The sequence below is a fragment of the Electrona antarctica genome (genome assembly GCF_951216825.1).
Source record: "Electrona antarctica genome assembly, chromosome: 22".
Lineage (NCBI taxonomy): Eukaryota > Metazoa > Chordata > Actinopteri > Myctophiformes > Myctophidae > Electrona > Electrona antarctica.
The window spans coordinates 6,842,645-6,865,247 of NC_136805.1; the positions used below are offsets into that span (position 1 = coordinate 6,842,645).

At 42.6% G+C, this 22,603-nt stretch overlaps 1 protein-coding gene across 1 annotated transcript in view; it reads right to left on the reverse strand.

Annotated features, from left to right (window-relative positions):
• Window positions 1-669: 669 nt before the first annotated feature.
• LOC306914814 (plexin domain-containing protein 1-like) overlaps window positions 670-22,603 on the reverse strand; it is a 29,972-nt gene continuing 8,038 nt past the window's right edge. Inside the window, exons 2-13 of the mRNA XM_079492014.1 lie at window positions 15,976-16,316; window positions 11,851-11,994; window positions 10,072-10,141; window positions 8,635-8,757; window positions 8,085-8,203; window positions 7,341-7,443; window positions 5,503-5,598; window positions 5,311-5,392; window positions 4,635-4,695; window positions 3,947-4,067; window positions 2,241-2,401; window positions 670-1,444 (exon numbers count right to left, since the gene is read on the reverse strand). Of these exons, the coding sequence (XP_079348140.1) occupies window positions 1,319-1,444; window positions 2,241-2,401; window positions 3,947-4,067; window positions 4,635-4,695; window positions 5,311-5,392; window positions 5,503-5,598; window positions 7,341-7,443; window positions 8,085-8,203; window positions 8,635-8,757; window positions 10,072-10,141; window positions 11,851-11,994; window positions 15,976-16,316 (1,547 nt within the window). The 3' untranslated portion in view covers window positions 670-1,318. The remainder of the gene's footprint in view (window positions 1,445-2,240; window positions 2,402-3,946; window positions 4,068-4,634; window positions 4,696-5,310; window positions 5,393-5,502; window positions 5,599-7,340; window positions 7,444-8,084; window positions 8,204-8,634; window positions 8,758-10,071; window positions 10,142-11,850; window positions 11,995-15,975; window positions 16,317-22,603) is intronic.

Genomic DNA, 22,603 nt, shown 5'->3' on the forward strand with positions numbered 1-22,603 from the left:
AGTAATCCTGGTCTCTAAAACTACCTCCCCTGGTCAGCCGGGGCGCCTGATGGCGGGGAAAGGAACTGGTCGGAATAACGTGTTCCTTCCACGCGCTACGTCCGGCCAGGGAATTTCCCCCCTGTCAGGTGAAAAGAAGCAGCTTGGACTCCTTATGCATAGAAGGAGGCATGAGGTCAGTCCCCCAGGTTGGCAGAGGAAGTGTAGCGCCCAGGATTACATTAGATAATTGGCACTGGGTGAAAAAACTGTGTTGCAAAATCTTGGTGTATGTGACCCACTACCGTTATTTTTGACATCCAGTAAAGGAAAACTAGTAAATATCAGGCAATAATATTGCTGTTAGGCCCTTTCATAGATTCAATTTCTAGTTTATTAATTATGGAATCAGCTATTTGATGTATTCTGTACGGTCTTGAAAGAATACCTGATCCGAGAGTATCCCCTACAGACCCAGCTATACTTGAACAATGTTTTTCATCCAAGGAAAAAAGTGAAAGACAATTTCTGTCAATAGACCATGTAGCTGGTTTCATGGACGGTCAATTTAAACTGTACCTGACTGTAATCTAAAACATGGGACATGAAGGCACTGATTAAAATTGCTGGACTGTGTGTTGTGTTTTGAACTTTGTTATATAAAAGCATACCACATATATTTACTATGTGTGTATATATAAAAACTGACCACAAGTTTTTATTGGAGGATGTTTGAACAGAAATTATCAACAATGGTTCTAAAATGCATCAAAACAAATATTCCTGGTTCTCGCAGAAAAGTTTCTGATAATCTTTATAATTCCTATCTGTTATATAGTTGAATATCTGTTATAGCATGTCAAAGCTATAGCATTTTATAAAACAATCATTGCTCACTTTAAGACATTTCATAAAACAATTCATTCATGAAACAAACAAAACAAACACATTGTTTAAGTTGAACTGTACATTGGTTTGCAGTATGAAGGCTAGTTAGTTATCGTCATTCCCTGACCTCCCCATGCCTTGGTAGGTTGTGGACAGGCTCTGAACAATCCCACATGGTACTGTGTATAGTCGGCTTCCTCCTGGGCCTCCGTAAGGCCCTGACCTCAATCCCGCTGGATGACATGGAGAGTTTCATGATGGTAATGAGCAAGAGAAACAAGAGCTACAAGAGCAGTTACAGTAGACATCGTCCAAGTTTGGCGTAAAGGGCATTCTTTGCCATAATTACGCCTCAGCTTCCATGTTTTGTCCCTTTTTTTTGTAATCCCTTTCCAGTCCTCAAGATGGTACCCTTTCATGTCATCTGTGCCGTGGTGGAAGTCCAGCCCCCTTAGCAGCACTGCTCAGCTTCAATGAAACCCTCCTTTTCATGACCCCCAAGCTCGACCTCGGCGTAACTCGAGTGACAGCCCTGGTTGCGGAACTTCATAGATGGCCAGTAGTTATTGGTGCGTCGCTGTGAAAGAAGAGACAGAAGAGACGCCATTCTCGGTTATGAGAAGAGGAAGAGGTATTTTCAACCATTTAAAGGTATATTCAGTGATTTCACTTAATTCAAATATCACTTATTTTTTCTTTTTTTTTGGATAATCCTCCCTACTATAGAGTGTGCTGACCATATAAGGAGTTCCTCCCTGTCCCCAGTGAGCCCCTGGGGTCAAAAAACCCTAGTTTCAGTTTTGGTGGCGGGTGGCAAAGCCTTCATCCAATCAGGATGAGAGGGGCCTTCCTCCAATCATGATCGAGTGGGGGCGGGCCATGGTGCACGTGCTGTTGGTCTGTTGTACTTCCCCCACTGTAGAGCGTGTGCATGTACACATCTTGTTACCGGGGTGGACCGGGTTTTTTTCCAAATCACCCAAATCACTGAATGCTCCTTTAAGGCCTATAATATACATGTACAAAATAGGGATACCAGATTGACAGTGGTGGTTAAAAGGGGTGTGTGTGGGTGTGTGTGTGTGTGTGTGTGTGTGTGTGTGTGTGTGTGTGTGTGTGTGTGTGTGTGTGTGTGTGTGTGTGTGTGTGTGTGTGTGTGTGTGTGTGTGTGTGTGTGTGTGTGTGTGTGTGTGTGTGTGTGTGTGTGTGTGTGTGTGTGTGTGTGTGTGCACTTTGCACGCACGCAACTTTGCACGTGCATGCGTGCAAAGTTGACACAGGCATTTATGCATGTCTATTTGGCTTTAGATTTAGAACATTTAGAACGGAATACATCAGAGTAATAATCTGTGGAGAGATGTTCTTCTTTTCACCTGCATGAGGTAGAATGGCGGAGCAACTGTGGGGTGTGTGTTAATGTAGTAGACAGCCAGGAGGGTCAGAGCTACGAGCAGAACCAGGGCAGCCACAACGCCTGCAATGATGGCCGTGTTCTCACTCCTCCCGTTGGGGCTTGGAGGTCCTGTCTGTAAGTCTAAGAGAAAGACGAGAACTCACAGTTGGCCTACATCAGTGGTTCTCAAAGTTTTGTCATGTCAAGGACCCCAAAATGGATATGTATTTGGCAGTGGATCCCAATACGAAAAGGTTTCCTGCCATTTTTGAATATGGTAGCCAACATATAAAGTGGCTGAACTGATTGTAATGCTATATTAACTACTTTGGCTGGGGACCCCCTGAAACCCCCCCAAGGACCCCTGAGGTCCCCGGACCCCACTTTCAGAACCAATGGCCTACACAATAATACTGAAGTCATTCTATCTACACCAAGAATTGATTGATTCATTATTAAAATCGAATTAAATACTGTATTTAATGGCATTATGACAGTGGTTCTCAAACATCTTTATATGTTATTTGCTATAAACTACTTTATCATGTGGCGCAGCGCGGAAAATGGTCTCTTCACCTGTGCGTTTCACCGTTTTAGCGCTCCTTCAGAAAGAAAAACAATAGACTGTTGGGTTATCATCCCCTGGATAGACGGTGCCACGGTATGAATTTCAGTCCGATCCTCCTCTAGCCCCATTGGCTTCCTTCATAACATTCAAGTTCAAATCAAATAAAAAGTAGGAAAAAGGTCAACTATTGGTAATAATGAGATTTGGTACTGGACATCCACATACAGTATGTCTACTACAAAGCCACTACTAACGGTACTCCTACAAAGTCACAAAATATATATATTTAGACCTAAGTTAATAGGGATGAAGCTCATTAATTTTTATTGATAACGATCACCTTATCGATCAGGCTTATCGAGCCGGGTCCTTATCGAGCACACTATCGAGCATTTTCTATTATTTTGTGGAAAGACGGAAGACAATAAATTCTGAAAAGAACCAGTATATTTTACTAGGGCCTTCAAATACAGTACATTTATAACAAGGCAATTGACCTTTTTACCAATAAAATAATATTAAAGAAACTGCTAAACTTCAAAGTGTTATGTTGTTTACCCGGACAGCGCTGGTTGGCAGGTTTCACTACACTTTTAGATCGACATGTTTGTGCCAGCGTGGATGATTACATTTATTTCTTGATAGCCTCTTGCCATGATTGTTTGAACATGACGTGCTCGATAACAGGCTTGATAAGCCCAAAACGTATTGATAACGGGTACTCAATATGCTTTTTATCGGATTTTATCGGGTATCGGTTATCGAGCTCCATCCCTAATTGTGAGTGTTGTATGCTGGACAGAATGAAAGACAGCTGAACAATATTTGGACTTACATGAGTAACTTTAACATTTTGTTTGGATGAGGTTTTTTGGATTGATCCTTTGACTTATCGTCACTGTGGATCAGGACCGTTGTAGCTCCATAATTTAAACTTTTAATTTTTCTGTAAATGAATGCCCTACTGAAAATATAAGCTCACAAGCAGCATGTAGATCGGCTATTTTCATTTTTTTAAATGGTAATAAAAAAGGAGCCGACTTACAAGGTTTCCCCCCCCCGACGGCGACATTATGTTCGTGGGTTTGTGTAAAAAACGCCTCTGTCTACAGTCTTACCCTCAGTGACAGGGTGGTCCTCGAAGACAGAGGATGGTGTTGGACCCGGGGAAGAGTAGTTGAATGGCCCGATAGATCCCTCAGGTCCTGCCTGGGTGTAGTCCTCACATGTGCCCTTTGCCTGCGAGGAAAAAAAGGGGGGGAAAAGAAAGAAATTTAAAGGAGAATTCCATGCTAGAAGGCTTTCTTACCTTTATTTGTAGTTGTTACGTCCCCACCAAAGAGGCTCAGGTGTTATTTTGTGCAAAAACTCCTTATTGGCTATTTCTCCTACCATAAGCCCTCAATGAATTGAATGGGGCTATGGGGTGTTGTGCTAATTCGCTTATTTCCATCGAAATAAGTAGTAAAGTGTGCCACTTGGGATATTATTTACATTATGAAGAGAGGATATATACAAAAAAAGAATAATTTTGAGTGATGGAAATAAGCGAATTAGCACAACACCCCATAGCCCCATTCAATTCCCATTCAATGCAATTCATTTAGGGATTATGGTAGGGGAAATAGCCAATAAGAAGCTTTTGCACAAAATAACACCTGGACCTCTTTGGTGGGGATGTAACAACTACAAATAAAGGTAAGAAAGCCTTTTAGTATGGAATTCTCCTTTAAAGATAGTGACTAATAAATATACATTTAGACTTTTAACTGTTGCACACTCTGCTCTGATGGTAGGTTACTTCACCTCTTCAGGGCAGTTATAATCAAGCCACTCCTGCCTGCGCCGGTCAATTCCATCAGAGCATCTGCGCCGCCGGTGGAAAGGGATGAGAGCAAAGCCACTCATTAAGAAAGGGACGAGAGCAAAGCCACTCATTAAGAAAGGGACGAGAGCAAAGCCACTCATTAAGAAAGGGACGAGAGCAAAGCCACTCATTAAGAAAGGGATGAGAGCAAAGCCACTCATTAAGAAGCTGGTCAATAGAGCGTCGCAGTCCCGCCCCCTACCATGGCCCAGGAAATGAATCCCAATGCATTTTTCATTTTTTGAAATAGACATTTCAAAAAGTATTTATTTAAAGACGGTTATGCCGCGGACAACTCATGACAACACAAACAATATTTTGGACCAAACAAATAATTACAAAGAAGAAAAACAACAAAAAAAGTGTTGTAACCTGCCGTTTTTTTCTTCTTTCTAATTATTTGTTCGGCCCAACAAATTGTGTGTCATTGTGTGTCATGATTTGTCACGACTCTAGCTGGCTTTGTCCGCGGCGTAAACGTCTTTAAATAAATACTTTCTGAAATGTCTATGAGGAAAATGAACGGAGAATCATTTCCTGGGCCCTGGTAGGGGGCGGGACTGCGACGCTCTATAGCCAGACGCACATGATGTCATACACATCACGAGGACCTACCGTTGAAGCGTGTTGCACCAGCCACAGCCTTGTGTCAAGTTGGATGTTAGGCAGAGATCACACGTTGTGTGTTGAAGACAAGCTAAGAGAAGCAGCAATAGGTTATCTGTACTGGTGAAGGAAGAAGTGAAATTGTGTAGTTATATTTTGTGTATCGTGAGTGAGTGGTCATTATATGGACATAATACGTACTGGGCAGTGGTGTGAACTCGAAGGCAGATCTGTTACCGATCCTTGTTGTGTCGATCTCAACACGATGATACTCGTAGATGGTACGTCGTCTTGCGTCTGTCAACAGAAAAATGTATATGGTTGGTATACGTTTTGTGTGGCTATGCTGTTCCTCAAGGTCAAGATTGTCTTCTGCCAGGTTTTGAATTTTGTAGTGGGCTTATTACAATATCAATACACCTGGGAGTGCAAATCCTGCCTGCACCAACATCTCCACCTCCCTTTCCCTCTATGATGAACTGACGACGATGTTCTTTGTCTGGGATTATTTTATCAGTACTGATTATGTAATTCTGTCCTTAACCTTGATTGTGACCGTGACCTTCAACCATGTCAACCCACATGTTTACTCTGGGTTAGTGGGTGGCCTACATTATGATTCCCAGCAGGTTTCTTGAAAATCTGGCCATCCATTCTGAATTTTGACCACCTTGAACGGGACCTTGAGATTTGACCTTTTGAACCCAAACGTTTGCATTGGTTTTTGGACTTTTGTTCACAGGACCACAGACGGGAATGATTACAACACCTGGCTGGCACACAGTGCTGTGGACAGGGTCATTGTTTATTACAAGTTCTTGTTTGCAGATAAAGTAAATGTTTACGTTTTCTCATTATTTAAAAAAAAATCACACCCGTGTGAACTGAGTGGTGTAAGGTCTTATATAGACTGATCAGCTGTGGTCTGACATAATGTCTGACGTAATTAAATCACACCCGTGTGAACTGGGTGACCATAGCAACCATGCTCATTTTTTGGTACGAACAGACACGTAAACTAACAAAGCCAGTTGTAGGAGTGGTTTACACCACTCAAAAAATAACAAAGGTATGTTGGTTTATGGCTCCTCAATATTCTATGTGTATACAGATGGAATCTTTTGTCCATACTTTGCTTTCATTTAATCTGTATTTGTACAGGTTTTCTGAAAGCTTTGGAAAGCTTTGGATACAGATGAAATGGAGCACCTAAATTTGGTGGGCAGTGTAGCTACACGATCACTTGAAGCAAGACTTAGGTTGTACGAGTTGGTATGTGATGTCACCTCACCCACTCACGGGGACATTGAGTTATTACAGAACAGATATAGTATTACAACCTAATCGACCATCAACATGTTTGTCGTCAGAAAGCCTTTGACTCTGAACTGCCCTCTAGCAGTGGATTTATTGCTTAATATTCATGCCTACATAAAGGACGCATGGAAGTACAGTAGGTATGAATAGTAGTGAGCAGCAGTGACGGACCGGTTGCATTGTTTGAAATGGGCATATTTATTTGCATACGTAAAGTGAGCAGAGCATAAATATATGAGCTTGTAGAGCAGTGGTTCTCAAACAGTTTCATGTCAAAGACACCCAAATTGAAATGTTTTTGGCCATGGACCCCCCCCCCCCCCCCCCCCCATTCGAAAAGATTTTGTGCCTTTGTAAGTTTGTCAAAATTTTTGTGAAAATTTGTGAGCTTGTAGATCTGCTATTTCCGGATAAAATAAAACGGGGTTTAACCCATTTTGAAAGAATATATATTCAAAAATTTGCGCCACATTTTTACGAATTTTCAAAAATAGCAGACCTACAAGCTCGTAGCGCGCCACTCGGTGGCGCGCTATGAGCTTGTAGACCTGCTATTTTTCAATAGCTAAATTATAACATAATGTTTAAATCACCAAAAGGGGTTCCCGCCCCAAAATGGGTTAAACTGTTACTCGTTTTGCTGGGGATCCCCTGGAGCCCCTCAAGGACCCCTGTAGGGTCCCGGGACCCTACCTTGAGAACCGGTGATTTAGAAAACTGACCTGAGGACTGTGAGGAAGACGGGATGAGGGCCATGAAGGCATCGGACAGTCCCACCTTGACTGGATGCTCAGTGGAGTTGATCTTCTCCACTGGTAACGGTACCTGTCAGAACGGTTGTTTGAACATGACTGAGCAATTTCACCTGAAGACGGACTCCATTTTCTTTCTCTCAATGGTCTCGCACCTTCCTACCTACATGACTGCCTGCCTAAATATGTCCCAAACCGCCCCCCTAAGGTCTTCCACTGCTGGCCTGCTCGCTTTGCCTTAAAAAAATGGCAACTAAAAAATACGGGGAAGCAGCGTTTTGCTTCTACGGGCCGACGGCGTGGAACAAACTCCCACTGTACCTTCGACAGGCAGCCTCTGTAGACATTTTTAAAGCGCAGCTCAAGAACCACTTCTACACTCTTGCTTTTAATTGATCTTTTAATTTTTTTTGTTATTCATGTCCTCACTGTATTGCATTAATGTTTATGCTGCCTTGCTTTTCTTTTTTTTCTCCATTGCTCTGTAAAGCACTTTGAGCTGCATTTCATGTCATGAAAGGTGCTATACAAATAAGTTTTATTATTATTATTATTATTCTGTCTGTAAGATTATGGTCTTGTACAGTACTTCAGGCAATAGCTATAGTATGCACTGTATGTTTGGTGTTTGTACAAAGCCATGACCCTGAGAGAAATGTTTTCCAGTCGAAAGTGGTCTCATTTGTTCGAATGACAATAAAACTCTTAACTCACAACTCTGTAGTTGAAAACAATGGTCCCATTGCTATGTAGGGCAGCCTGGAATGTAAATGGTCCTTCGGCCTCCCTGCCCTGCAATCGCACCTTGTCCCATTGTACCACAAACAGATTACCTAAGACAATAGGGCAGAGGTCAAACAATTGTTACATAATCACCTAATCATAATTATCGAAATAATTACAATTATTTTTGCACAATCACAGTCAATTGTATTAAATGTTGAAACATTTATTTTCCCAAATATTATTTTCCAAAATAGTGGAAATAGAAGAAGCTTATATAGTGTTATTAGACACTTCCACATCGCGATGCAATATGTTGTGAGACTGTATCGACTATTTGTATTATTTATTTAAAATGAATAAATATGGCCTATTTTGTTTTAGTAAATTATTTGACTGTACCATTTTTGTCTAATAAAGTATTACATCGGTAATTTTTATCTTCCAATATTCAATGGAAAAGCACAATTAATTCATGAATGGCAATTATTTATTTGTATGACAATTAATCATCAAAAACTTAAATTGAAAAACCACTCACCATTGTCCATGTACCTCACTGTTGAGTTTGTGGAGAAGCTGGGATCAAAGTTAGCCATGAGAGGAGCGATGTACTGTGTAGCAGTCAGCATGCGATGGGTAATCTCCCCCGTAAAGATGAACCCTAAGAAAGGTCAGGATCAAAGGTTCAAAATATCAAAATCACACCTGGTAGCAAAAACGAAAGTCTTGACGTTGTTCTGTTTCATTGCCATCGTTATGTCTGGCATTGCAGTGAAGGAGATCCATAAAACACCTGGACCAGTTGAGCCGTTATGAACCCATTTTGTTGCTCCAGCACTAATCATTTCTCACTTTCATTTCATTTCAGCTGGATGTGAGCCTGCTGGGAAGTGATCTGTGGACTTCAGAAGATGATACCTCAGGGAATCGTTCAGACCCTCAATATCAATGTCAAAATCCTGGAACTCTGCCATTCAGGTGAGACTAAAGGCCTATTCATAGTCTGGATTTTCGGTGGTGAGGTGACCACCGCTCAGGTGGTGAGCTGACCACCGGAGTTGAAATAACATTGAGCGGTGGTGAGTAAAAACAGAGAGACGGGCTGGAGTGGTGGCGGTGGTTTGCTCTTCACCGCGGCTCGTGACGTCATGTTGTAGTTCGGTGGTCACCTAACCACCGTAAATCTAGACTATGTATGAGCCTTAACGCATCTTGTCGCAGTGGTGATGAGAGAAAGATAACTACTTAAAAAGATAAACTACTGAAATGCATGTATGTTCGTTGTTGACCAGGGTCTCCCAGGGGTCTATACTTGGTCACCTCCTTTCCTTCAACACCAAATCACTTAACAAAGAAATATCCAAAATCAATGTTGTGAGCTTGTAGAACTGCTATTTCTGCAAATGTCCGCTTACTACAGTACTTGTGCCTTGACGCCCCCTCAAAGGGGACCATCTCGCCTACTCGGTCAAGACTCCCAGTTTAAAAGGGAAAAAAACTTCTGATACTTTGTATCAGAAGTTATGATGAATTATGATGAATTCCTGTTCTTTTATGATGAATTCCTGTTCTGTTCTTTGTCTATATAGAAGTGTCTATTTGTACGTCTCTAAATGTTTTGATGAATTGAACATGGTGGACCCTCTTGTAAACAAGTGTAATGCTTAATTGGGTCGTCCACTCACAGTTAACAGCCTTTGTATTGAGTTTGTGCTTGAAATGTACTGTAATTCTGCAACCTGTTAATACATATTTCAATCAATCAATCAAGCGTTTCGGGGGCATCAAGCCTTCCTCAGTGTGTAAGTAGTCAGTGGTCAGGTCTGCTGTCGAGTGAGTGGCTGCCTGCACCCTATCGATGGTTTCCACTCAAAAAATGCGCCCATGCAATTTGCAAGTCTCCCCCCTGTACTTAAGGGAAACATGGTTTGTTCAAATCTGGCCTGTTGCATTAATAGACATAGGTTATGCTTACCACCAGTTGCTATGGTGATCTGTCTCAGGTAGTGTCCATAGAAAGGGAAATCAAATGAAAGTGCCACCCGCTACAAAGGAAGAGAAAAGATTAAGTGTTATCGACCCCCCCGAGGGGATCCCGGCTCAATACAGCCACCAGGGATGTGATACATACAGTCGGTACAGGCTGTATATACAGCAGCAGTAGAATGAAGCCAGAACGAGTCCAGAGAGCATATACAATATTACTCAGTCAGTGTGCCAATAAACGGGATATCTAGTATATGAATAGAGTATGAATAGACGTGTATGAATAGACTTGTATACTAGTACACAAGAACATCTTGAGCCTAGTAATTCATACTTTGTTGTGCTACAGTGCCCATGCCAGTCAGGCATATTAGGTATAGCAGCACCACTGCCATATGACAAAGAATACATTAAGCCTATACTACACGTGTGTGTGTGTGTGTGTGTGCGTGTGCGTGTGCGTGTGCGTGTGCGTGTGCGTGCGTGTGCGTGCGTGCGTGCGTGCGTGCGTGCGTGCGTGCGTGCGTGCGTGCGTACTGTACTATATATATGTAATTGTTTTTCATCATTTGCCTCTCTTTTCCCTTTGAACCCCCTGGCGCCCGCTAGTCTAGCATAGCCAGACAACTATTCCACAATCTCCTAATGCTAATATAGAGTCTGGAACTACACCTCCTGAAATCCGAGACAGGAAGCTGGCATCTGTTCAACATTTCCATTCACATAAACATCTTTACATTTCGCAGTGCCGAGCATTGCGATGTTCGATGGAGACGATTCGGCGTCGTTCAAGCTGCGTCCCGATAGGCACAGGATCGTAAATCATGTTTTGGAGTGAGCGTTTACCCCGACTGCCACTCAACGGGGCTACTGGCCAATCACTTTGGGATGACACGGGCTGTGGGGGAGGTGGGGCATCCGCTTCCCCGCTTAATTATTTCCTTGAGCTTCCGTGCTCCAGACCGTATGACAAGGTATATGAAAAATAAGTACAAATAAATACACCGACGTCATTTTCGCTATCATGCAATTCCAGACAGCAGATTCGTCACACCATGGGGGCCAAACTACAAAGTTCGGTGGAATGCTTTGGAGTCAATGAGAGCCCAGTGACCAGTACATGAACAAACTTCTGAATGACTGAGACCGTTGTAAAGTAATCACTTCTGGAAAATAATAGAAGACATAATAACACATTATTGTCTGCTGTGTTGCTTTTCGATTTCACTCTGTCATTTTATAGAGGTAACTAAAGACAAGAGCACAAAATACGTTTCTGAATGTACCAAGTATTGCGAGACTGTCCACCGTTTCCTGTCTGGCAGCCAAATCTTGTGATACCTCTGAGACAGAAACGATACCTGCCGTTGTTTAGATCCTCAAATAAAATGATGTACCGTCTACTACTGTGCACATCGAAAAGCAAGTGATTAGAAAACAACCTGTGAAATGTCTTCTTTTATATTCCTGAACCGATTTATATGACAAAGGACTTCAGAAATAATGTGTGTTCATGAGCTGGTCCAGCCGTGAAAGTGTCCATGAAAGTGTCATGGCGTACCATCCATGATGTCAACGGCCTCTCTTCCTTCTGTGAATAAATTCCTTTCTGTATGACCGGAAGCATTTGAAAATTGTGGGAGGCGGCAATCTGGCCATGCGAGACTAGGCGCCCCTTAATGCCCAACAATGTGAAAACCTGCGTGCGTGCGTGCGTGCGCGTGTGTGCGTGCGTGCGTGCGTGTGTGCGTGCGTGGGCTCATCTCACCGCTGCCTGGCGGTGGTTGTTGGACAGTATGGCGTGGACTCTGACTTGGCCGTGCTGCAGCGTGCTCAGGTCTACCCACAGGTCCTCTGTTCGTCTGTCCGTTGGACCAAAACTCTGCCATCTGTAGTACTCTTTAGAGTCCTCCTGTCAGATGGAGGGAAGGCGTTAGTCATGGCAGAGCTGGAAGAAGTACTACGGAGATATTTTACTTTCTAAGTAAATGTATCAATTCCAGAATGTAGAAATACGCTGTTATTCTGGGTATTCAAAATGCACTTGAGTGAAAGTATTGGCATCAAAACGTATTTAAAGTACAAAAAGTAAAAGTACACGGAATGTCCCATTTCACGGGTTTTCGGGAATAAATGAAAATATTTTGAGAATGGCAGATCTACAAGCTCGCAGATTGGCTATTTTCAATATAAAAGAAGACATCATTTCATTCATTCTCTTGAAGTGGGCGGTCGCCTGATGTAAAGAGAAGTCAGTGGCGGCGCGACTCATGTTGCAGCGGCTCAGTACTCTTTGTACACCTTCCATTTCGCTGTCTAAGTATTTGTATACTCTGTACAGTGACAATAAATTGAATCTAATCTAATATAGCCAATAGGGCTGAAATGGCTAATGAGAGTAAAGTAAAAATAATGAAAATTGTAAAGTAAGTAAAGTAAAAAAAATACAGTACTTGAGTACATGTACTTAGTTACTTTCCACCACCTCTCGTTAGGGTAGAAACTGACCTACAGCACTACAGTAAATGGTTTTGCGCTGGTGTTGTTTTTCTTTTTCTTTTTTGATCAGGTACAGTTTAGTTCACTTCAGCAATATCTGTTGCTTTGATCATTTGTGGTTTCAATAATATGTTTTGGTCAGCCTATTAACCTACAGTATTAAACCTAATGTGATTGGGTGATATGTCTTTGTGATAGCCATGATTCAGCTGCAATCCAGTGCTTAATTTAATGAACGAGATGCTACATTATATGTATGGTATAGAGTACAGTATGTTGGTCTCCCTACTCTTCCATTGAGAAATTTCAACCAGTGTTGCCAGATTGTGTGAGAGAAATAAGCAACCAGGTCCATGAAAACAAGCCCAAAAGAAGCCTGATTACCGGTAGGCTATTTGAAAATAGCCCATCTCCAAGCTCACAATTGCGACGCATTGTGAGCTTGTAGATCTGCTATTTTCAAAACAATCATGGAAAGAAAATGTGACACAATCTGGAATATTCTTTGAAACATTGTATTAACAAGTTCAACACACATCTTGTATGGGGTTCCTGGCACAAAATATGTGAGAATCACTGGTTTAAACAACATTAGGAAACAAGCCCAAATATAAGCAACTACACTTTAGAAACGAGCCCAAAAAATCTGCAACTACCAATATTTACAAGCAACTTTTCTGTACAACAAAGCCCAAAGTCCCTTATAATAAGCAGACATGGCAACACTGATTTCAACCCTGGTTTCGGTTAGGAGGACACCTACTGGCTGACAATGTCAGTTGACAGTTATTTGAAGCCGGATATACAGATGCGCCATCATCTTTGTTGCAGTTCAATCAGACCTTGTTGCAATGATGCCTCTCCATCAGGAGAGGGAGGCAACAGGACAAGATTGGTGGCACAACATGACATTGAGCACTTCATTGACTGTATATGTGCTCCACAGCACGTACCACCTGGGGGAGCTGTTTAGGCATGATGGCGCACACTATCTCTCGGCCTGGCGTTCTTCACAACAGATCTGCGATCTTGATGGCATTATTAATGCACGGTGCGCGTGAAGGTGACAGAGAGCAATGGTGCTGGGGTTTAGGTGTGGGCTGAGAAAGTGGAGCAGTTAAATGCAGTGTTCTCGCTGCCTCTCCGACTGCTCCATATACAGCCAATGACCCACTTTCTATCCTATCTCGGCTCCACAACACCGGCCTGCATGTGTTGAGATTTGGAAGGTGGGAGGGGGGGTGTCTTCTCTAGGCGAAGAGAGGGGAATAGACCCCTGCACTTTTTTTCCAAGAGTATATCTCTGATTGATTTGTTGGGAGAAGATCCATGGTGACGGGGGAGAGGTGGAGGGATTCACAAATTGGGTTCGGACACAAGCAGCAAGCGGCACAGGACAGTATTCTGTCCGACGCCAAGTGAGTCATTCACAAACACGCACGCAGCGGCACAGACATGCACATGCATGCACACACCACACACACACAAACCACACTTAAACAAACACTGTAAGTTGGCAGGACAAGGCCGCAGTCTGTTTCCAATTTGCACCGTGGGGGGAGTAAGGAGATGAAGTGAAACACAATTTATTTGGTGGAAATTTTACTCTGGCTGTTTCAAGTGAAGGAGGAGTCTGGTACTGTAAATAACACAAACAAAGCCTCGTCATATATGCACGCACACACACACACACTGACACACACACACACACACACACACACATTGTAAATTTGTCTGTGTAATTTAACTCTGACAGTGTACAAATGTAATTTATGCACACACAAAGCATAGAAAGTCATACAAAACAAGCAATCCACCTGTCTGCGTGAGCCAATTATCATCATAACGAGAACATCTGCTTTATATTACTGGAGCGGTGCCCGTGGGGCCTCTAGTCTACAGCAGTGCACGTTGGGAACTGGCCTACTTGGAACGATGCAAGTTGGAAATGCATGCCCCACCCAGATATTATGCGTTGGAGCGAACGGTTCTCGAGTTACGTGGATGACAGATGTACAGAGACTTGGTGCATTTATAGATGGATGTTCAGCGCCAGGGCCAGGGCTGTGTGTGTGTGTGTGTGTGTGTGTGTGTGTGTGTGTGTGTGTGTGTGTGTGTGTTTGTGTGTGTGTGTGCCGAAAGGGAATGCTTCCTGGAATGTTCTACTTCAACAAGCCTCACCACTTTCGGCAATGTAGAACAACATGAGACTATGACCTTATTTGGCCCTGAAGTCGTTATTGTAATGATTTCCTTTTCAGAGGGTTAGGGGATCACGGCTGAAATAGAATTATGTGAGGTAGTAAATTGCTCTCTTCTAGGAGATGATATACTTAAGCTTTGGCTTACTAATTGATTAAGGAAGATACTGTAGCTATTAAAATGACGGATTGCTGGTTCAAATGGCCAGTATCAACAGACATTTTAGACAGTGGTGGACAGTGGTTATGCTAAGACAGTGATTTGCAACCTTTTTCATATCAAGACTCGTTATTTATTATTCGACATTTGATCCACAGACCACCATTTGATGAGATTTAGCCTCTCAGACCCAAAACGAAAGAATATATTGTTATCGGTGAAACACAATTCCATGCTGTTGGCAAACGTTAATCAAAATAACAATTCTTCTACATTCTCTAATTGTGTAGACTTCTTGTAAATTAACTAATGCAGACATTAAACAATAATGTTACTCTTGAGAGCGTAAAATGAAACCAAAATGGACCCGTACGGGTCCATTTGGTTTGACTTTACGCAAGAGTTAAAGATCTGGTGAGACGTAGGAGGGCAGGAGTCAACCCACAGAGCCTAGTCCTTCCACGCGCCAGATTGATCTACCTCCCAGTCCCGTGAGAGTAGTTCCAAAGCAACAGATTGTGTGGCCCTGCAGGTCTTTCCCTAATGGGACTGATCGAGGGTAGCTACTGGGACCTAAGTCGGGACTTGATCACCCCGGCTGGGTCACCTGAGTGACGGGTATGATGTTGCGAGACCCAAAACCCTGATGACCATGGGATACATCACTGAGGATATGTCCCAGGTGCATCCGTGCAATGTTTTTGAGTGGTGCAACCACTCCAAGGAACAGCAATGTCCGTGTTAACCTATGTTTGTGTGTGACTATGTTTGTGTCATGTGTGACTCATGAGTACCAGTAGGGGCGCTGTTGTGCCAGAAACAGAGAGAGAGAGATAGTGCTGCACTGTTGCCTGCTAATGAGAGAGAGAGAGAGAGAGAGTGAACACCTGTTCACACGGGTGTGATTTTTTTCATCCTATAAAGGGTCCATTTGGTTACCAACTCTCCATCATTTAGCTGGGGACCACCTGGAACCCCCTCAAGGACCACTGGTTGGAAACCACTGCGCTAATAAATTGCCATGAGCCCTCACCACCACGCGGGTCAGGTTGTCGGGCAGCGTGTCGATGGCAACCCCTCCGCCATTGGTGCTGCGGTCCACCCTTCTCTGGCCGTGCTGTTTAGGCGGTGTCTGCTGGTCCCTTGGGGCTCCTGTCTGCTGGTCCCTTGGGGCTCCTGTCTGCTGGTCCCTTGGAGCTCCTGTCTGCTGGTCCCTTGGGGCTCCTGTCTGCTGGTCCCTTGGGGCTCCTGTCTGCTGGTCCCTTGGGACTCCTGTCTGCTGGTCCCTTGGGGCTCCTGTCTGCTGGTCCCTTGGGGCTCTGTGCAACGCTGGCGGAGCCGCGTCTGTCCGCAGGCCTATCCTGCTCTGTTCATCTGAAATGAGAGCGTCAAGGTAATGGTTATTGTGAAGGAACGTCACGACATGAACCCAAGAAAACACCCAAACTTCAGTGGAGCGCCGTGTTGAACTGTATGCAGCGTAGAGGTGTCGTTCCTGTGTTTTTTAGTTTTTAAAGGACCAAGCAGTTTTTTTCTTCTCCTCCCGTCATTTTGAATTATATGAGAAACAGTTCAAATCTACCTCCTCCCAGGATATTTGATCAAAATGCACGAAAAGTAAAAAAAAATGTGAAAAAAATGGGGTTTTTTTGTGACATGATTTTTTTGTGAAAATTGCTGTTTTGTCAAAGTTCTTCTGCCCATAATACATACATGCAACGTCATATGCTCATGAAACTTTACAGTATGGTAGAGGGTCATGCCAAATAGCACTGAAACCAGTCTTACTTTAATTGGCCAAAGGGGGGGCGCTATAGCATTTTCTTTTTAAATGAAACCTTTGAACAGGCATAACTCATGCCTCGTTTGGCCAAAAGTCATGTCACTTGATTCCACATGTTCCTTGACTCATGGAGAACACATCTGTCACTTTGACCAGAAAAGCAGTTTGAAAAATACTTATACCTGATTTTGTGCCTGGATTTTTGAGCAATTTGCGTGAAACGTTCTACACACAATCTATGGACCATTATCTGAAATCCCAGTTGAAGAGAAGAAGAAGAAACACACTGTAGTAATGTCCAAAACTAGGAGACACATAATTGTTATCAAAAACACTGAATTTGCTGTTTACAATATAACAACTGATTGTGTCCAGATAGCTCAGTAGATAGAGCTCTCGCCTTGTGGGTTCAAATCTGGGCACTGCATGCCAACGTTAACTCAGCGTATGAGTCTTCAAACCACCCCACACACACACACACACACACACACACACAATTAAAACTGACCCTGTCACAATTACATGGTCTTCTTTATCTCAAGTTCAATCTTCCATGTTTCTATGGCTTATATTGTGCATATTGTTCTTCTTGCTTAGTGCCTTCCTGCTTGGCCCCGCCTTATCGCTGCTTGCAGCTATATATATTTACAATGTGAATAGTAGCCTACTTCAGATGACTGAACAGCGAATGCAACTATGTTACAGAACTTAAAGGGACACTTCACCCTTTTAGCAAAAAGATATATGTTAATGATTTAGAAGCTTTAGAACACTTTCCTGGGGGTCTTTATGTGTGTAATATGTGGTTTTAGATATTTTAGATTGTAGCAGTGAGCCCAGTGTCTCAGATGTCATGGACACTGGGCTCACTTACTTCCTGGACTACATGTTGTCTCAGTAAGACAGCCCTCCCCTATCCACGGAGGAGCAGTGCACCAAAGTATTATGGGAATTGTAGTCCAGGAAGGAAGTGAGCCCAGTGTCGATGACATCAGAGACACTGGGCTCACTGCTAAAATAAAAAATATCTAAAACCACATATTACACACATAAAGACCCCCAGGAAAGTGTTCTAAAGCTTCTCAACGTCATTAACATATATTTCTTTGGGGTGAAGTGTCCCTTTAATGTGTTGAGCTATGCACTCAGTCTTTAGTAGAGGCCCGAACTTCTAGTTCTTTGAATGAACATGAGTCTAATTCTTTTAAGTAAAGTAAAAACACATTTATCCAAGGAAGCTTCCTAACAAAATGCAGGTTGAAATGGCTGGATTTTCTCAACAACGCATCAATATTTGCGAGGGAAAGTTTAGAAACATGGACTTCTGAAATCCTGTCATTGGAAATCTGTCTGTAACACGTCGTCGATCCTAAACCAAAAGAACAAACAAAATCAAAACCACACGGAGATATGTTTTGCTTTCATCCCTCTGTGGCTACATCTGGTCCTCACTGTTGTTTAGTCATCTGGATCATTAGCAGGCAAACTACGCAGATGATGTTTAGCAAACCTAAATGCAATATCTCGGACAGAAAACAAAACAAAACAACAAAAAACCAGCAGACCCATAAAAGACACACATCAGCACATTTACATTTATTTGCCACAAATCATTTCCATGATTGTTTTGTTTTTAGGGACCAAGAAGTCACATAGTGACTTTGGTCACTTATTGTTTTTGTGTTTTCTTCTTCTCCTTCTTCTTCTTCTTCTCCTTCCGCCAAAAATAGCTGTTCTGACTGAATGGTGCAGTCGGTTTTCGCGAAACGCGGTAATCTGGTAGAGGGCCATGCCAAACGGTGAATATGCGAAGCCCAAGACGATTGGCCAAATGGTGGCGCTATAGCGCTCAATTGAAAATGCTAACTTTGAACGTGCATAGCTCATGAACCGTTTGACCGTTGGCAATGACACTTTGATACCCATATGCGTCTCTTCATGCTGAACAACTTTCGTGTTCTGACTTTTGACCTCTGACCTTTAGATCACCCGCCATTTTGAATTATATGATCAGTACTTCTTCTCATTCTCCTTCCGCCAAAAATAGCTGTTCTGACTGAACCGTGCAGTCGGTTTTCGCAAAACTTGTCAACATGATAGAGGACCATGCCAAACGGTGACTATGCGAAGCCCATCATGATTGGCCAAATGGTGGCGCTATAGCACTCAATTGATGCAAAACTTGCAAACTTGCAAACTTTGAACGTGCATAACTCATGAACCGTTTGACCGTTGGCAATGACATTTTGATACACATATGTGTCTCCTCATGCCGAACAACTTTCGTGTTCTGACTTTTGACCTCTGACCTTTAGATCACCCGCCATTTTGAATTATATGAAAAACAGTTCAAATGTAACTCCTCCCAGAATCTTTGCTCAAAATGCACGAAAACTTCTACACGTTAACTTTGGACCTATACGGACAAATAATCGTAGCACATTTTTGTTAGGTGAAAAAATGAAGTTTTTATGAGCCAATGAAAATTGCTGTTTTGTGAAAATTATTCTTCTGCCTCTAATACACACATATGCTTATGTCACTTTACTATGCGAAGCCCATCACGATTGGCCAAATGGTGGCGCTATAGCACTCAATTGATGCAAAACTTGCAAACTTTGAACGTGCATATCTCATGAACCGTTTGACCGTTGGCAATGACATTTTGATACACATATGTGTCTCCTCATGCCGAACAACTTTCGTGTTCTGACTTTTGACCTCTGACCTTTAGATCACCCGCCATTTTGAATTATATGAAAAACAGTTCAAATGTAACTCCTCCCAGAATCTTTGCTCAAAATGCACGAAAACTTCTACACATTAACTTTGGACCTATACGGACAAATAATTGTAGCACATTTTTGTTAGGTGAAAAAATGAAGTTTTTATGAGCCAATGAAAATTGCTGTTTTGTGAAAATTATTCTTCTGCCTCTAATACACACATATGCTTATGTCACTTTACTATGCGAAGCCCATCACGATTGGCCAAATGGTGGCGCTATAGCACTCAATTGATGCAAAACTTGCAAACTTTGAACGTGCATATCTCATGAACCGTTTGACCGTTGGCAATGACACTTTGATACACATATGTGTCTCATCATGCTGAACAACTTTCGTGTTCTGACTTTTGACCTCTGACCTTTAGATCACCCGCCATTTTGAATTATATGAAAAACAGTTCAAATGTAACTCCTCCCAGAATCTTTGCTCAAAATGCACGAAAACTTCTACACGTGAACTTTGGACCTATACGGACAAATAATCGTAGCACATTTTTGTTAAGTGAAAAAATGTTTTTATGAGCCAATGAAAATTGCTGGTTTGTGAAAATTATTCTTCTGCCTCTAATACACACATATGCTTATGTCACTTTACAGTATAGTAGAGGGTCATGCCAAATAGCACTGAAAGCGTACAATGCACATTTGTGCATGTTGTTCTTATTGCGCATTGTTCTTCTTCTTCTATCTTGGTCCCGCTTTATCGCTGCTTGCAGCTATATTGTTTTTTTGTTTTTGAGTGGTGCAACCACTCCAAGGAACAGCAATGTCCGTGTTCAACCGTGTTTGTGTGTGACTATGAGCACCAGTACCAATGAGTACCAAAAGTGGCGCTGTTGTGCCAGAAACAGAGAGAGAGAGATAGTGCTGCACTGTTGCCTGCTAATGAGAGAGAGAGAGAGAGGGGGGGATTTGCACCACTCAGTTCACACAGGTGTGATTTTTTTAGGGGTGCTAGCCCCTCCTATGCCCAGCTTTGTGTGTCTGTGTGTACCACGGAATGTGATTATTTGATTGGCTGAGCACTGAATGTGATGATGTATGATGATGAATGATGATAAGAGCGCCCCTCACTAAACAAAAGTGTGATTTCTTTTTATACTGATAGGCTGCAGTAGATCCCAGGGAGGAAAAGAAAGAAATGTGTCATGTGTGTTTTGGCTGAACATATTAGCCTGGAGGCTTAATATTAGCCTATTAATTGTGTTAGATATGCTTTGAACTTCCTTTGGCATCCCTGACCTTCTCTCTCTCTGTGTGTGTGTGTGTGTGTGTGTGTGTGTGTGTGTGTGTGTGTGTGTGTGTGTGTGTGTGTGTGTGTGTGTGTGTGTGTGTGTGTGTGTGTGTGTGTGTGTGTGTGTGTGTGTGTGTGTGTGCACGCTCGTGCGCACGCTCGTGCGCATCTGTTTTCTCCCACCTACAATTGTCTGTTTTTTAACGCCATCTGCTCAACACATCACAGACTCACTGATGTCTTTGTTTTCATATTCACTATTGCTGGAGAAGGAATGCATTTCTGTTTTCACTGAAGTGTGACTCACATTTCCATTCAACCACGTGTACCGAGTTGCTAGATCAGCAGACATTGTTATGATCGTTAACAGGGTGAAAGGTCTCCGTTTTCTCCCTGGGTGAGGAAGCAATGATGTGTTTAGGGAACAAATCCAGTTTGCTGTCACCATTTATGTGGCGGCCGTGGTTCTATAAATTTGGCTGTTAAACCAACGACCCTGTCATGAAAATCGTATGTCACAGGGACATCGAGTGCTGTTTTCAAAACCCACCAGGGGATTTGACAGAGAGTGGAACACAGCCACAATCCCTCGCCAGAAAGGAATAACCAGGGTTTTATTTGCTTGGGGGGGATCCAAAATTGCCACAAAAAAATCTAAAATGATTGATTTCGCTGATTGCAGTGTGAGCATAGCCTAGTTTCGCTTTTTGTTGCATGAATTAGACAGGGCTTAAGTGGTTAAAATGTTTTAAATGTGCTGGAAGGTATGACTACTAATGACCTTTAAACCCAACCTGATCATGGGACCCAAAGGAGCGTGATGGGAACATATCCACTCAAGTCAGGTTGTGATACATTTTTAATTCAATTGTTTGGGTTTGAGTGATTGCTGAGTTACGCCTATTATGAACAATTTATCACTAGCTGGAGATCTTTTTGGACACTATTTTGTCTCTCCAGATTCAGGTCAGATTCCTCTCAAATTTACAGGCCCGAGTCAAGCTCCAATATGGGGTACACTCCCACGCAAGTCACAGAATAAATCAAGTGAGTTTTCTAGAAAGTGGAGAAGAATAGAAGGGGAAGTGAGTAAAACAGAGGGAGACGGTGGATCGAGAGGGAGAGTGATATACACTAGACAGACCGAGAGGAAAAATGGGACAGAGAAAGAATTGAGAGAGAATGGCACACAGGGGACCTGGTGTTCTAATGAGGAGTTGCGTTTACTTACGGTGCAGTGGAAGCTATTTCCACAGCTTCAGAATAACTGAGTGCTAATTGGGTCAATGTGGCTCAAGCTCATCACCACTAAACAGCTGAGGAGGTTCCAGGTAGGATAGAGAGGAGGAAGTGAAGATGGAGACAGTGGGCTGTATTTTGCATGTCTTAAGTACCAGGTCTTATTACTTAACTTAAGACCTGGAGGCGTGGTCAATGCTCTTTGGCCACTCAGAATAGCCAAATGGCATTGATCACGCCTCCAGGTCTTAAGTTAAGTAATAAGACCTGGTACTTAAGACACGCAAAATACAGCCCAGTGAGTTGTTAGGTGGACAGAAATATGCCCATTGTTAACGTGCACATCATTGGGCATGTGAAGCATCAGTAGTTACTGTTCATCAGTAGTTACTCTTAGTTACGAACATCAGTTAGTTATTGTCTGAAGGAAGCCAAACTAAATAAGTTTGACCCTTACGTACCTGTACACAAGATGTAACAATAAAGTACAACCTTGAACCTACATGTCATTTTATTATTAAGGAAATAGGCAATCGTGACAAAACTGATGTGTTTCGGCTACAAAACCTTTCTAAGCGTAATCTACACGTCTGTTTTTGTCATGATGCTTAATAAAA